General features: G+C 42.4%; 2 protein-coding genes across 2 annotated transcripts in view; one reads left to right on the top strand and one right to left on the bottom strand.

Annotated features, from left to right (window-relative positions):
- Positions 1-781: 781 nt before the first annotated feature.
- Positions 782-2,490, bottom strand: zar1l (zygote arrest 1-like; the record flags this gene model as incomplete). The annotated part of the gene is made up of 5 exons (XM_080483390.1): positions 782-925; positions 1,001-1,075; positions 1,156-1,248; positions 1,891-1,917; positions 2,020-2,490. The coding sequence occupies 5 exons, from the start codon at positions 2,488-2,490 to the stop codon at positions 782-784; spliced, it is 810 nt and encodes a 269-aa protein (XP_080339516.1).
- Positions 2,491-4,005: 1,515 nt separating this feature from the next.
- Positions 4,006-14,194, top strand: part of pds5b (PDS5 cohesin associated factor B) — a 33,661-nt gene continuing 23,472 nt past the window's right edge. The window contains exons 1-4 of the mRNA XM_080482763.1: positions 4,006-4,088; positions 11,209-11,336; positions 11,917-12,120; positions 12,448-12,534. Of these exons, the coding sequence (XP_080338889.1) occupies positions 11,229-11,336; positions 11,917-12,120; positions 12,448-12,534 (399 nt within the window). The 5' untranslated portion in view covers positions 4,006-4,088; positions 11,209-11,228. The remainder of the gene's footprint in view (positions 4,089-11,208; positions 11,337-11,916; positions 12,121-12,447; positions 12,535-14,194) is intronic.

Here is a 14,194-nt window from a genome sequence, read left to right as displayed (position 1 = left end):
GACGCTGGTGAACAGAGCATAATGTAGAGTCCCTGGTGAAACAAGCTGAATGGGAGCCTCCATTAGTTTCAGAATTGGTGGGAACATTTTAGGTACTCCTCCAGACCCAAGACATCCACGCTCTGACCTCACAGTAATACCCTGATCAAGTCTGGGCTCTGTATGGAGTTTGTGTCATTGGGTTTCTCCTCATAATATAGCTTCTCCTAACCAGTTGGATTCACGTGCAACCCTGAGCAGCGTGTAGCCATTTCAGTGTAGATGTTATTGGAATGGCTGGGTGGCCTTACCCAATGCCTAAGGTCAAATTTAGCAGTTAAGACCTTAGATGCACCACTCTCCAGTTTCCACCTCAGTTTTGAAGTGCACAAATATTTCTTGCTGCTCGGTCTTAGTTGTTCAAAGCGTTTAAATTGTAGGCTTGGTGTAACTTCTCCTGAAGCTTTCATTTGTCTTCAAAATAGACAACCTGAACATGGCAGCATATAATGATGGTCAACATGTTGAAAGACATTCGGTCTGAAGTCTGCAACAAGCCAGATACAAAGTTTTCAACAAAGGCAAATTCATGTAAATGTTAAAGAATCACAACTTTTAAAGTGCAACATACATTTCATAAACTTTATTTTCATGGTGGGCTTCAGGATTAATGGGAGGAACGCGGTAACATGTCAGGGAATAAGGGATTGTTCTTTGATGGCGCAGTACACGTTTGCCAACAGTGACCTTCGTGGCAAATGCATATCAGGTGTATGCCAGTGTGGCGTTGGCAGAGGACGGCTCAGACGATGTATTTGAAGCTGTAGGTGGTGTCACAGGACAGCCTCATCCCTTTGCAGCGGCAGCACAGGTCCTGGCGGTGAGGCCGCTTCATGTTGATGTGCCTCTGCTTCTTGTCGCAGTCACAAGAGGTCTGAGAGCAACCCTGAGACCAGAAACCAGATCACCGTCAGCTGCTGGGACATTTGTCAACCTTCCTGGATGATGGGGACGCCTTTACCTTGCAGAGAATAGACTCCACCTTGTATGGGTTAAAGCCCCCCTGACACTTCCTGCAAAGCTGCTTATAGTACACCTGGCAGAATAAAAAAAACAACAACTTGTTAACCAAATGTGGACAAGCCAGATGTGGTGTTCACGTGAACGGTCGCTTACCTTATTGGTTCCAGAGATGCACCACACGTAGGCACTCTCCCATCGGATGTTGCATTTCTTACAGTGGAAAAAGCCGTACCTCTGCTCCAGGAACTGAAAACAAAGGGAACTTTCCAGATGCAATGCATCAAAAGCCCATCCTATATTTGACAGATTGTGTCATTTATATTCATAGATGTGCTCCTTTGAAACACTTTTGGAATTTAATTTATTCGAATAACAGCGAATGCAGTCGTAGACCAGGACCCATAGGAGAAAATTTCCTGCCTTATGTTACCTAAAACATCCAAACATTATCTTGTGGGGAAAAAAAAAAAGAATCTGAAGCCCAGCTTTTGCTGAAAACTAGTACATGCAGTGATGGTCAAAGTGTGTGGGTCATTACATGGGTTTTCCCAAACAACTAATTCAGAATAAATGCAATTATGGAATCAAAAATGCATTTAGATTACAATTTGAAAATTGTAAAGCATTACTGCAAAGCCATTAGCAAAACAGTTTTGACACTGCAGACCTTGGATAAACATGAAGTTGAAAGATAAAGAAATCCTGCATTCAGCCTTCAGTTACAAGTTGAGGGGAACAATGTGGTTGGTAAGAGGTTTGAAAACTGATTTATCATCAAATAAACGGCCTTAAGTTTAGTTTCTATGTTTGTGTGCAGAGCGGCGACTACAGGAAGGTTAATGAACTTTCTAATTAGTGTCGTGAATCTGGTAACTGCAGGAGTTGAACCTGGAAGTTGGAGCCTTTTGGAGGCCGCTGGGTGGAGGTCTTCGTCTCTTCCTCCTCCGCCCCCTCTTCTTCTTCCTCCTCCTCCTCCTCCTCCTCCTCCTCCTCTCCACCCAGCTCCCCCTCCGCCACCTCCTCCGCCTCGGCTCCTTCCTCGGCTTCCGCCGCCCCCTCGCTCGCGCCGTCCTCCGCGGGCTTCACGCACACCCTGCGGTCAAACACCTGGGAGTAGATGGACACGGGCCTCCGGAAGCGCAGCGGCGTGGCGCACTGCTCCTTCGGACCCGGGCTGCAGGGGGGCGACGCGGAGGAGGAGGAGGAGGCGGCCGGGTGGTGGTCGTCAAAGAAGAGCGTCTTGGGCCCCAGAGAGCACTGGACGATCTTATCCACCCGGGCGTTGACCTGCACGCCGCAGTCCCTGGTGCTCACCTTCTGGGTGGGGGGCGGCAGGATGGGGGTGACCTGGGACAGGATGGCCTTGCAGAGCTCCAGGTAGTTGAAGCCATGGGGGATCATGAAGCGACCCTCCCTCTTCTCCCAGCTGCCGCCGTGAGCCGGGGGCGGGTAGCGGGGTTTGTAGGGTGGGAACAAGAACCCCTCCATCCTGCAGCCATGAAACCGGTCCTCCTCGCTACCCCCCCGGGATTTATAGCCCGAGCTGCGGCTGATTGCTTCATTGACATCAGGGGTGCGCAGAGTCCGCTTGACAATAACAAACATGTACCGAGACCCCCAGCACCACGAGATCACAGGGATTCATACACGTCCAAAACTTTCAAGTGGTTTTGACATTTCAACTTTATATTTTTTATTTAATTTGACATTTTATCCATAAACCTAAGGAATTTGAGAAAAAAAACCAAATACGAATCTGACTTATAGTTTAAAAAAAAAACATGATTTTTTTAGGGTTTTTGTTTTTAGTGAGTTTGAGCCGAAACTCCAGGGCCTACAGTATAGTGCACTGAAACAGTGTAAAACTGAGTCGAGACTGATGTCAAAACAAAAAATAATAAAGAAATATTATTCAGTCAGGGGTAAATAATTAATCTTTTTCGGTTATCTTGAATAATCTGTGTTCCCTATTGTCATAATTTCCATTTATTACTGTTATTCCAAGTAATCTGACTTAATCTGGCTTTTTTTTTTTAACGAAATGAAAATGTGTTGAATTCACTGGAATGACGTTGACAGTTTAACGCTGTAATTCTGAAATATTATATTGGAGCTCCCCCTATAGCTCATGTTTGCCAGGGACCCATCATCATAGGAAGACAAAGCAAACGGCAGATTCATGAGTCAATTATTAAATTATTTGATAGAATAGACTAGTTTGATGTTATGTGGACATTTGCAGTAATTTAGAATTTTTTAAAAATCACATTAACAGGGAAAGTCAATTTCCACAAGATGTAGTTTAAGAGGGACAGGTGTGTCAAAGGATAAAATGATTGGTTTTGAAAGCAGAGAATAAAATAAAAAAGACCTTTATGTCGAACTAAAATGTGTTTCAGTAAAGCTTTGATAGCGTCACTGCCTCATTAAATTAGAATTTTTATAGATGCCTTTAAAAATATGAATAGTGCTGTTAAGCTGAAAATCAGCTGAATGGATTGTAAATATAGTTTAGAATCGAGGAGACATAAATGTGATCCTGATTAGAACACGAGGTTTATTGTGACTGTTTCTCTCCTTGTTCTCGATTTTTTATTAGAATATTTGATGTATTGGAGAAGAGTGTGTGTGGGTTTCCTCCCACAGTCCAACAACATGCACATGAGGTTAAATGCTGACCCTCGTGAATGTGTGTGTGTGTGTGTGTGCGTGCGTGCGTGTCTTTCTCTTTCTCTCAAATACAAATTAATGACAATAAAGACAGTCACTCTATCGTGTACTCAGTTCCTTTTTAATTTATAAATCACTTTTTAATTGGAGCTTTAGGCAACATGATCATTGCGCTGTGATTCTGAAATGTGTGTTTTGATGTATATTTGATGAGTTTGTGGTGAGTTGTGTGTTTTCCGAGCTCCCCTTGAAAGCTCCGTGCGTCCTGCGCCCCACGCCCTATAGGTGGCGCTGCGCGCTCACTCCTGGTTCGGACCCATGGGCACTCAATCTATACATATTGGCGCCATTTTGGAGCTAGGAGGGGGAAGAGAGCTGCAGAGGAGGACGCGATTTATCACAATTCACCGTAACAGGTAAGAAAATGCACGAACGGGCTCGTAGTTTTCGAATTGGAAAGCGGTGATTCATTTTATTTTCGCGCGTCGCCGCGTGGAAGCGGGTTTAAAATCCGGGGCTGCGTCCGCGCGGAGCGAGCCCCCAGGATCCAGCCCTTGAAAGGTGGAGCGCGAGCCCGCCTCGCTCGCCTGTGTTCTCGGCAGCCTCGTCCGACTTCACGGCGCTGGGTGACCAGCTCGTGCGGCGTAAAAAACAAACCAAAAAAAAGAAGGAAAAAAAAAAAAAACCCACACACACAGTTAGCTCGTGAAAACGTCGGAGCTGCGTCTGTTTGCGGTGACTCGACCCCGGCTCGGAGCAGCGGGGTCCCGGTGTTGATTTACGGTATAACGGTGGTTAGCCGGGCTGTTTTGTTCAGTCCTCTGTCACTGAGATTGCTGCTGCTGCCGTTAGCCCCAGAATGCTAATCACAGCTAGCCGCGAAGCTAGTAGCCGTTAGCCGACTAGCTGGCTCGATTAGCCGCGCTCAGCATTACAGCAACAAGGTTTTCTGCTCTAAATCCACACATAATAACAATACATCTTCACAAAGCCTTCCATGTCCAGCCACCGTCTCATTCTAATAATAATTAACTTTAATTCGGAAACCGCGCGTAGTTTCAGGATTATTTTAGCCACTAAGGCGCATTGTTTTTCATAATATAGCAGCGACCTGATTTTTCTGAATTTGATGGCTGAATAATGGATAACTTCAAGAAGAAATAATAATAACAATGTGTGCACGGCATATTTCTTCACTGCGTGGCCGTGAGTTGTACTTCCCAGTGTTAATATAAAATAAAGCCACCATGAGACTGATGTGAATGGAGGTGTAGCTGCTGCAGAAGCGACAATCTGGAGGGATTATTATCAGATTCGGGATGATTAGTGAATGTTGTGTTGGTGAGTAGTTTTGGGCACACACCCCCTGTGTGCTGCAGTGCATTTCTTTTGACAGCTTCTCAAGCCTGTGGCTCTTTTTGGCTGGTGCCATCCGCCACACTGCGGACTGCTCCGATACGTTTCATTTCGTAGTTCAGAAATGAGGATTCGCTCTCATAAAACCACCTTTTGATTTGGATGATCTGCTCATCTAACAAGTTTAATTAGCACAAAGACTTAATTGCAGGGTAGCTTGTTGGGTTTGATGACATTTTAACTGATCTTACGCTGCAGTTGATGCAAACATGGTCTGATTATTGTGTACGTTTTTATATATGTGATGCACATGTTTTTTAATCACTGATTCTGAATAGTGTATTGGGATGTGGGGGTTATTAAGAAAAGATTATTCTCAAATGTTTATTACATAGTAATTAAAATACAAGATTGATCTTTTTTTGGACAAATGATCACAAGCAGTTCTTTCTTGACTGACTTTTTAAATATCCATCTAATAGGTTATTGGTCAATCTTTCAGGTAATTTCTTTACTTCTCTGTAATAAGACCTTTTTAAATTTCAGTAATTCATCTGATTTAACCTTTTTTTTTTTTTTTTAAAGTAAGTTGTCAAAATGCCATGTTGTTTTGGCACTTTCCAATGATTGGGTCATGTATAAATAGTATTTATTGGTCCTTATTTATACTGGCTTCACAGTGTTATAAAACTGAATTAAAGAAAGTATTGAAATAGCCCCTGAATGTTAAACCTGGCAATTTAGAAATCTTTCAATAAGTGCTCTCTACATCATTAAGTAATATTCAGATTTTAGATGCACTTTACAATGGAAGTCGAGTCACAGGTGAATATTGGAGATAAAGATGCACTTCCAAACCTGCCGATGGGCTTCGTCTCTGTCAGCTGCTGATATGTGGGCAGACATGCTTGCATTGACTTGTTCTCCTTTTGAAGGAATTCACAATGTCTGTTGTTGTTATGATGACTGTTGATAGATGCTGGCTCGAAGTCAAGCTTCTTAATGTGCGCACATTTTAATCTTTCACTTCACTGTGCATTGTTTAACCCGATTGAAATAAAAGCTAATTTATCAGCTCGTCATTGGCAGAAATGTCTCTTGATGACATGCTGATAATCCGTTGCATCAGGAGATACTTCTTTGTCTTCAGCCCGTTCACACTTGGCATTAACATGCTTTTTGGGTGCTTTTGGTGAGCCCTGGCGCAGAGTGTTTACATTTGTTCGTATGATGAGTTTCAGGCTAACCACTTGAGTTCGGATTGTAATACTATCTGACTTTCCGTCACTTCTGATAGAATAGTCGGTTTGCGATATGAGTCATTCAGCTTGTGCTGGACAGTATCCTCTGCTCAGGCCGCTATAAGGCACCGGGTCTCTGCAGACCTTCAGGCACGGACCTCTATGTTTTTTCCCCCCATTGTTTTCTGTAGACAGCAACCCAGACCAGCACATTCTCTTAAGCAAAGACAAAGGTGCACGTTGATGTTTACGTATTACACAGGAAATCATTTCTCGCAACGCCACCGTCCCGAGACGCGTGCTGTTCACACTACAAAGTGTATGTGGTCAGATGTGTCCCTGACCACTCGAGGAAGCGCTTTTGTGCCTGTTCACGCTTGATTATACATGGTAAAAAAAAAAAAAAAACACTTGCCACATGTAATCAGACCAGCCAAAACGCATGTTAACGCCAGGCGTAAACAGGCCCTCGGTGTTGCAGGTTGTGGTTTTCATTATGTTAGTTCCAACTATATGAAAGCAGCAGAAATTGGTGTACATTGTTACTTTGATTGTATTGATGGCTGCGGGCATCATTACAATCAAGTCATGATTTCTTCACGTGTGTCTGGAGATGGTCTGCTTTCTCTGGTGGTGTTGCTTTGCTGGTGGTTTACCACAGCCTGATTTCAACCTTTGTCCTCTGCATCACCACTGATTCAAATGGATCCTTTCCACAAACATCTATTTCATGTGATCTTGGGAAAGGGAAACTGGACTCTATGTCGGTCCCTTCCTGTCAAGCCCAGGGTCCCCTTTGCTCCGTGTCTCTGTGGCGTGCCCGTATGGAGGTCGTTGAGTTCACCCTGACGGCCAGCTGCTGTCCACTCCTCGCTCTGTTTGCTGATGTTTCCCCGTCTCCCCACCGATCGCCCGCGGGGTAAAATCTGAGCGTGTCACCAGCGAGGTTCAGATTAGGTTAGAAGAAGTACTCCGAGTCTTCAGCTGGCAGCTAAAGGGCTGAAGTGGGCAGAGCGGGAGCGGCGGGCAGATAGAAAAGCCTCAGTGGGGGAATAAATGTGTTTGACGGTGATAAAGCAGTAATGAGTTGAAAGTAGCCCGTGCTCGGGAGGTGGCGCGTGAGGCTAAAGCTAGCCTCTTTGTGATTATTTACTGCTGCTCCTTGTGAAATGTTCCCCAGTTGATGGTACCCGCACAGACGCCCCAGGTTGAAGAATAATCTGCTCTGATTGGTCGCCAGACCTCTCTGTGTGTCGATGTGGTGGAACAAGAGAGGGATGGACTGAAATTTGGCAGCAGCTGTGGGGTGGAAAAGAAGGTCAGAATCAAGCAATTTGGCAGCCCGCCAGCGTCCTGTGTGTGTGTGTGTGTTTTGCTGCGCTTGTTGTAAAAGCTCGACTGCGGCTCCAGAAAAAGTATTTGGTTGTGATTCATAACTGGGTTCTGTGGCCTGGCCTCTAAATAAAGCCCAGTCGGCAGACCTACTGACCAACACTGCTTCACAACAATCAATCTTTCTCCTCTGATACAAATTGTCAGCATAAATTGAAGTCACAGACCAGAAGTTCTCAGAGTTCTGGTGGATATTTCGATTCTTCCTAACTGGTCTTTGTTTCTCTGTTTCTCTTCTAGAGCCACAAATGTTGCTTTATGATACTTTTTAGTTGGGGTTTTTTCTCTCTCTCCCCCGCAATGAAATTCTGAGCTGCTTTTTCTGGATCACGATTTAAACAACGCTCACGTTATCTCCATTATGTAGGAGTTGCTGCTGCCATCTGCCGCTTCATTGAAGAATCCATTTTTACATTGTTATGTTGCCGTCATAATGCACAACCCAAAAGTAAATGACCTGTTCAATCAAAATAAGCTTGTTTTGTAAACTAGTGCAGCCATTTCATTCACATACTGATGTTACTGTGTGTATTTATCACAGTATTTTGTTCCTGGTGTTTAGTTGACTAGTGTGAAATGGGAAAAATTCTCAGAAAACACTTTAACATTAGCACAGCTATTTAAAGTTTTTAAACCACTGCATTTTAGTTGAGGGTCACCTACAACCCAATTTCACCATGAGTGGGCTGGACTGGTAAAATAGCGCATTAATAATCTTTGAATTTAAACTTTAAAGTTTCTATGTTGTGGTACAGGGTATACATTGTTTTTAAAAGTCTGTTTTTGCCACACCAAACAATTACTACCAAACATTCCAACCTAAAGACCATTTTAATGATGCCTTCTGGTGCAAAATACAGTGAAATGTCTAGAAAGTTTCTATAATGGTTGAATTTGGTAGCTGGCTTTCATGTTTGCGTCACTGATAGCTCAGGTCTTAATGTCATGTTGTGTCTGCTACTCTTAAGAAAACTGTTAAATAGTCAGTGGCTTCTTTGGAATTTTTACAATAGGCTTGGTCATTTCCTGGGCTGGATTGGAGCCTCCTGCAGGCCGCGTTTGCCCACGAGCCTCATGTTTGAATACACAACGGCCTAAATCATTGGTGTCAGAGGCTTTTGAAGCTTTCAGTCCAAATCTTCAACCACCTTATTGAATTTTAAATGCTGCAGAAATGAGACTCTTTCCCATGGTCAGTAAACATCACAAAAGATTAGTGATGCGTTATATTTCCACATACTGTACATCCATGATGTGTAAACTCAAAATTGACAACTGTAAATAAGAGAGAATTGTGTTTTTGATAGATTAAGAAATTGAAATTGAATAGAAGCAAAAGAGGAAAAACAAAGTTGCTTTGCTTCTGAAACGGTGCAGGTAGGAAAACTAAAAATCTGGACAACTTAAATCACAGGTAAGAGAGAGAGCACTGTTCTTTGGAAGAGCAAATCTCAAAGCACCAAGACCCCTAATTCTTAAGTGTTTGGACTTATTGCAAATTCTGTCTTTATCAGTTTGTGTCTTGGTACCGAGTGTATCCAGGCTTCTTCTCTATTCAACATGCTGAAGAATATTAAACTAATCAGTCCCTCACCTGAAGGTTTTATTCGTTATTTGGTTTGAGCTTTGTGAGAGATGCGTAAAAGAGGATGGTAGTTTTGGTGTGATCATGTTTTTGTCTTACTTTGAAGAGATTCCTTTGGTTTGTCGGCGACAGTATGGAGATTCCGCTTTTTTGTGTGTTTTTTTTTTTTTTAAAACACACAACTTTGTCTTGGTTCTGACTCTGTCAGCTTCATCTCGTTTGCTTACAGGTTGAGATGTGAGGGTGCATATAGTTTTAACTTTCCTAACTCCTACAACATCAATGTATTGATACTAATGGATTAATCTCAGCAGGTTCTGGTTTTCCATTTCTGTCATTGCTTGTTATCCAGCTGGATGGATGCCTGGCTTCATGTCCATTCCATTCACAAGAGAAATAGTTGAGTTTTTCACAGCAGATCACACAAAAGCACATGTATTTTCTTCAGGTTATGATTATCTTAAGGTGTTCTTTGTGTGTCAGAAAGCTGATCGGCTGCTCTCAATATCTATGTTGATATTTTTCTTTGTATTAAAATTCTGTTGACGCTACTTTAAAAAAGAAAAAAGTGATACAATACCTGTTCTACAGTGTCACGATGTATTGCAATTGCACCCTTGTAATGCGGAGTCTCTCATATTACTAGAGTCCTATAATCATACAGACCTAATAGCTGTTTGACATTTGTGAATATCATTTGTGATACCACTAAGAAAAGATTGTGTTTGATGTAATTTGTCGTCTTTACAATCTCTAAACGCAAACACTTAAACACACCCTTCTCCAGACATAGTGAGGAGATGCTCACAACATTGTTTAATTTGTTGGGGTTTTTTTGTTTGTTTTTTCATGGTGCTGGAGGGGTTTTAGTAAGAGTTTTGTCTCACTCGCCCACAGTCGGTGGCTAAGAACAGACACCAGCTTGTAGCGAGCACACGAACCAGCCGACACACAACTTCAGGCTCAGCCAGTTCTATTAGATTTCATACAGCTGACATTATAATGAGGGTATACAGTGAATTAATGTTGGTCTATTTATTGTTTGCTTACATGGTGCAGTTCTAACTATAATATCCGGAGAAGGGAGGTCTTGACTAGTATCCTGAAATGACACATTCTGGAGGAGCAAAGCATTGTTTTGGTTAATGGTGTCATTTCTATAGCTGTAGTCGAAATGTATTCTTACATTGCAAGCGTTGCTTGTAAAACGTCACATCCTCTTCAACCAATGAATGCTCTCTTGTATGATACTCAACTGTGAAGTAGTCAGAAATTAGTGAGGTATTACACTAACGGCTCATAATGCAGACGCTTGTATATTTATAAACCGTGAGTCAAGCTGCAGTTTGTCTCCCAAACGGGGGCGAAGGTAAGATGTAGGAGGGAAAATGAAGTCACAGTCCAGGGTGGACACATTTCTGCTATTTCACCATCATTAATGGGCCAAAAGCAATGGCAAGGTGGGGAAAGGTTTGCTTGGCAGCCGTTGCCTGATCTGGACACGAGCTGCACACCACTTTAAAAGCCAAAGCACATTTTGTATCATGTGAAAACCTTAACTACAAATTGGGTGTCATCTCGGAAATCTCAGTAATGAAATGTGGAGGACAATGATCGCTGCGACTCTCAGTGAAAAGTCAGCCAATTCTCGCTCAATGCTGCAATTTCGCTGTGGATTCAGCTTTTTGAAAGCCATTACCGCGCTGTGAACGCCTCACTGAATATTTCAGAGGTTGCTCTATGGCAGACAACAGTGGAAGCTTTCAGATGTGAAAAAGATTTTCCATGGGCTTCAGAAAGTTAACAATGTCCTTTTCCAGGTTGAGATTCAGCAGGTTTTCAAGGTTTCAGGTGTTGAGTCTCTTTCTCTCTCTGCTCTCTGTCATATCTGTCCTCTCCTGGTTTAATGTCTCTAACCATTATTCTCTCTCGCTTTCTCTCTCTCGCTCTCTTCATCCACAGGCAGTGAAGAGCTAAAGAGGATGGCTCACTCTAAAGCTCGAGCCGCAGACGGGAAGGTGACCTACCCCCCAGGGGTCAAGGAGATCTCTGACAAAATCTCCAAAGAAGAAATGGTCCGCAGGCTCAAGGTCGGTGTCAAACATTCCTGCTGCAGCGGCATCTCCTGTTTACACAGCGGTCATTTAAATCGGCGCGCAATTGTACCTGGACACAAAAACCACATTGCTGAAGGCCTCCAGTGGTCTTTACTTGCTTCAAACAAGAGTATTGTTTAGTTCTGTTTTGGTCTCAATACCAGTATGAATGTACAGGTTTGAAGAATAAAATGATGTTAAGATGATAAAATGTTATGTGCAGTACTAGGTTTAATGTTGCTTCAACATTTCTTTTTATGTGATTCATCACAAAGAGTTTCATAGTCAGTGTGTTCTCCCCTCATTTCGTTTTTTACTGCGATGTAGATGAGACACAGACTTTACTTTTCCTCTTGGGGATAAACACCTGAGGAGTGGAGCTGGCGTCGAAGACTCACTTTGGCTGTGAAATGATTCAGTTCACCTCAATAATAGCAGCTGCCATCTCCTGCCCGAACACATCGAATCCCCAGTTAACCTTCCAAACACAAGCTAAACAAATCGCCAAGCCTACTGTAACAATCCAAACTTTGAGTATCTGTCATCCTCTGACACCTGCTCTGTCGGTCTCCAGATGGTTGTGAAGACCTTCATGGACATGGACCAGGACTCTGAGGAAGAGAAGGAGCTCTACCTGAACCTGGCCCTCCACCTGGCCTCGGACTTCTTCCTCAAACACCCAGACAAGGACGTCCGTCTGCTGGTGGCCTGCTGCTTGGCAGACATCTTCAGGATATATGCTCCCGAGGCGCCCTACACCTCCCCCGACAAACTGAAGGTAGGCCCAGGAGCATCTCTTTACTCAATACGGTATCTCTGTGCTCTGTCACAATAACCATTTTAATCCCAGAAGAACTCCGCTGCATCGACTGTGGAGTATTCACTTAAATAAACCTCATAAATTTAGTATTTCCTTTGCCAAATGTGCTTGAACTTGAGACTGGAAACTCTACTCACACCTGCACGAAGTGGCAGAGCCAGGATTCAGCAGCAAGACATTTTAGTATGTTTGAGCTGTGAGAGGAGGTTTATCTCATCAGTCATTCTGAACGCTGTCGCTGTATTTTTTATCAGATCTGTGCTCTTGTGTCTTTCCTGTCTCTAGGACATCTTCATGTTCATCACAAGGCAGCTCAAAGGACTGGAGGACACGAAAAGTGCGCAGTTCAACAGATACTTCTACCTGCTGGAGGTGTGTGCGACTCTGGGGGGTGTATTATTATTAAATTGCCACGAATCTTTCCTTAAGATGCACATTCATAACCAGAATCTTTTTCTTTGCTCCATCCAAAGATTTGGTGTGTATCAGTAAACAAGTTCACATTTTATCTGTAGAAATGTGGACAAATTGACTTTTTTGTTGTTGTTTGTCGTCGTCGACTATTTTTTGATTCATGCAACCATCTATACATAGTGAACAATCCCATATTTTAAAAAATGAAGTTGAAAAGGTTTTTTTTTATGTTTGAATTTAAAGTTTATTATTTTTTACGTGGAGAAATAATAAATCAATTCACTTCCCAATGATATACAGACGTTTGGAGATGTTTTAAATTTTAAACAATATTGATGATATGTTGCTCTCTTCACTTTACTAATTCTTATCCACTTTCAATACATCTTTGTGTAAAACTTAACCTGTGGTGGTTTTTTTCTTCTCTTTTTCTTTGTATGATTATATTATATTTGAATGGTTTCTGAGCAGAAACGGAGATACACACTCACAAGGTCGATGTGAGTGGCTCAGCCTTGTGTAGAACTTCTACTTATTCATGACCAGGGCTCATGCAGAGCTTATTAGCATTGTTGTTTGTTGCTGAATATTCAATGTCGATCGCATTTGACCTCTCCACCTTTTTGCACATTTATTAATTCATGAACGTATGCTGATGTAACCGTGTCGTGTTCGATAAGTGACGGTGGTGACGGAGAGCGGAGCTCATAAGAAACTTGTTTACATCTGGAGCGATCTGGCACTTTTTCATCTTCAGGCTTCAGCAGACTCTGAACTGTGTTTAGAAAGCAATTCAAAGTGAATAATTAGGTAGTTGTTGCTGTATTTTTAGAAAGCATTTCTAAGCATTTCACTCCGTTATTCATCAGCGGTTCAGTTTGTGTGTTCCAATTTGCTTCTCAAAGTGCTTTTGATTAATTTATGCCAGTTTGCAGCAAGAAGCTTTTTCCCCATCAAATGAATGGAACAAAATTAACCCTTGTTGGAAGGAAGCTTCTTTTGTTCACCAGTTTACTTTTAAGATTGTGATGCCTGGTAAATAGACGGTCTGATATCTCACGTTATGGCTCCGCACCACACATGCCTGCAGTTAGTCGCATTCTTATCTACTGAAGCATAAAAGGATAATATATAAATTATACTTTTTTTATTTAAAGTGAGCTTAAACAAAACAAAGCTGTTTTATGCTATTTAAAGAACAGACGGATCCGATTGAACTAAAACTGCTTGATTTAGTTTGTTTATTGCAGATTAGAGCACATGTTTCAGAATGCGAGTCTATTGAATGACTGGTGGGAGAGGCATTGTCCGTATTGATAAAGCTATGAAGAATCATTGCCTGGCTCTGCTGTGTGGCTCATTTATTGTGAGTTTCGCCATGTTGTTCAGCTAATTGTGATCTTTGACAACATTGTTTTGACTCCCTTTCAGTTGTCATAGCATGCTTTTAGTGTCATCCGGCAGATTTTAGTAGCTTACTCTGTCTGCTCCACACGCTGTAGATGGACATATGTCACAACTAGAGGGTGAAGATATTAAACAGTTCTACAGATAGACTTGGAAATTCAGTTTGGGGCTTTTGTAGAGCCTAAAACCAGCATGAATATTCAGCACGTTG

The sequence above is a fragment of the Lipophrys pholis genome, assembly GCF_963383615.2.
Source record: "Lipophrys pholis genome assembly, chromosome: 16".
Classification (NCBI taxonomy): Eukaryota; Metazoa; Chordata; class Actinopteri; order Blenniiformes; family Blenniidae; genus Lipophrys; species Lipophrys pholis.
This window is presented reverse-complemented; position numbering and strand designations above follow the sequence as displayed.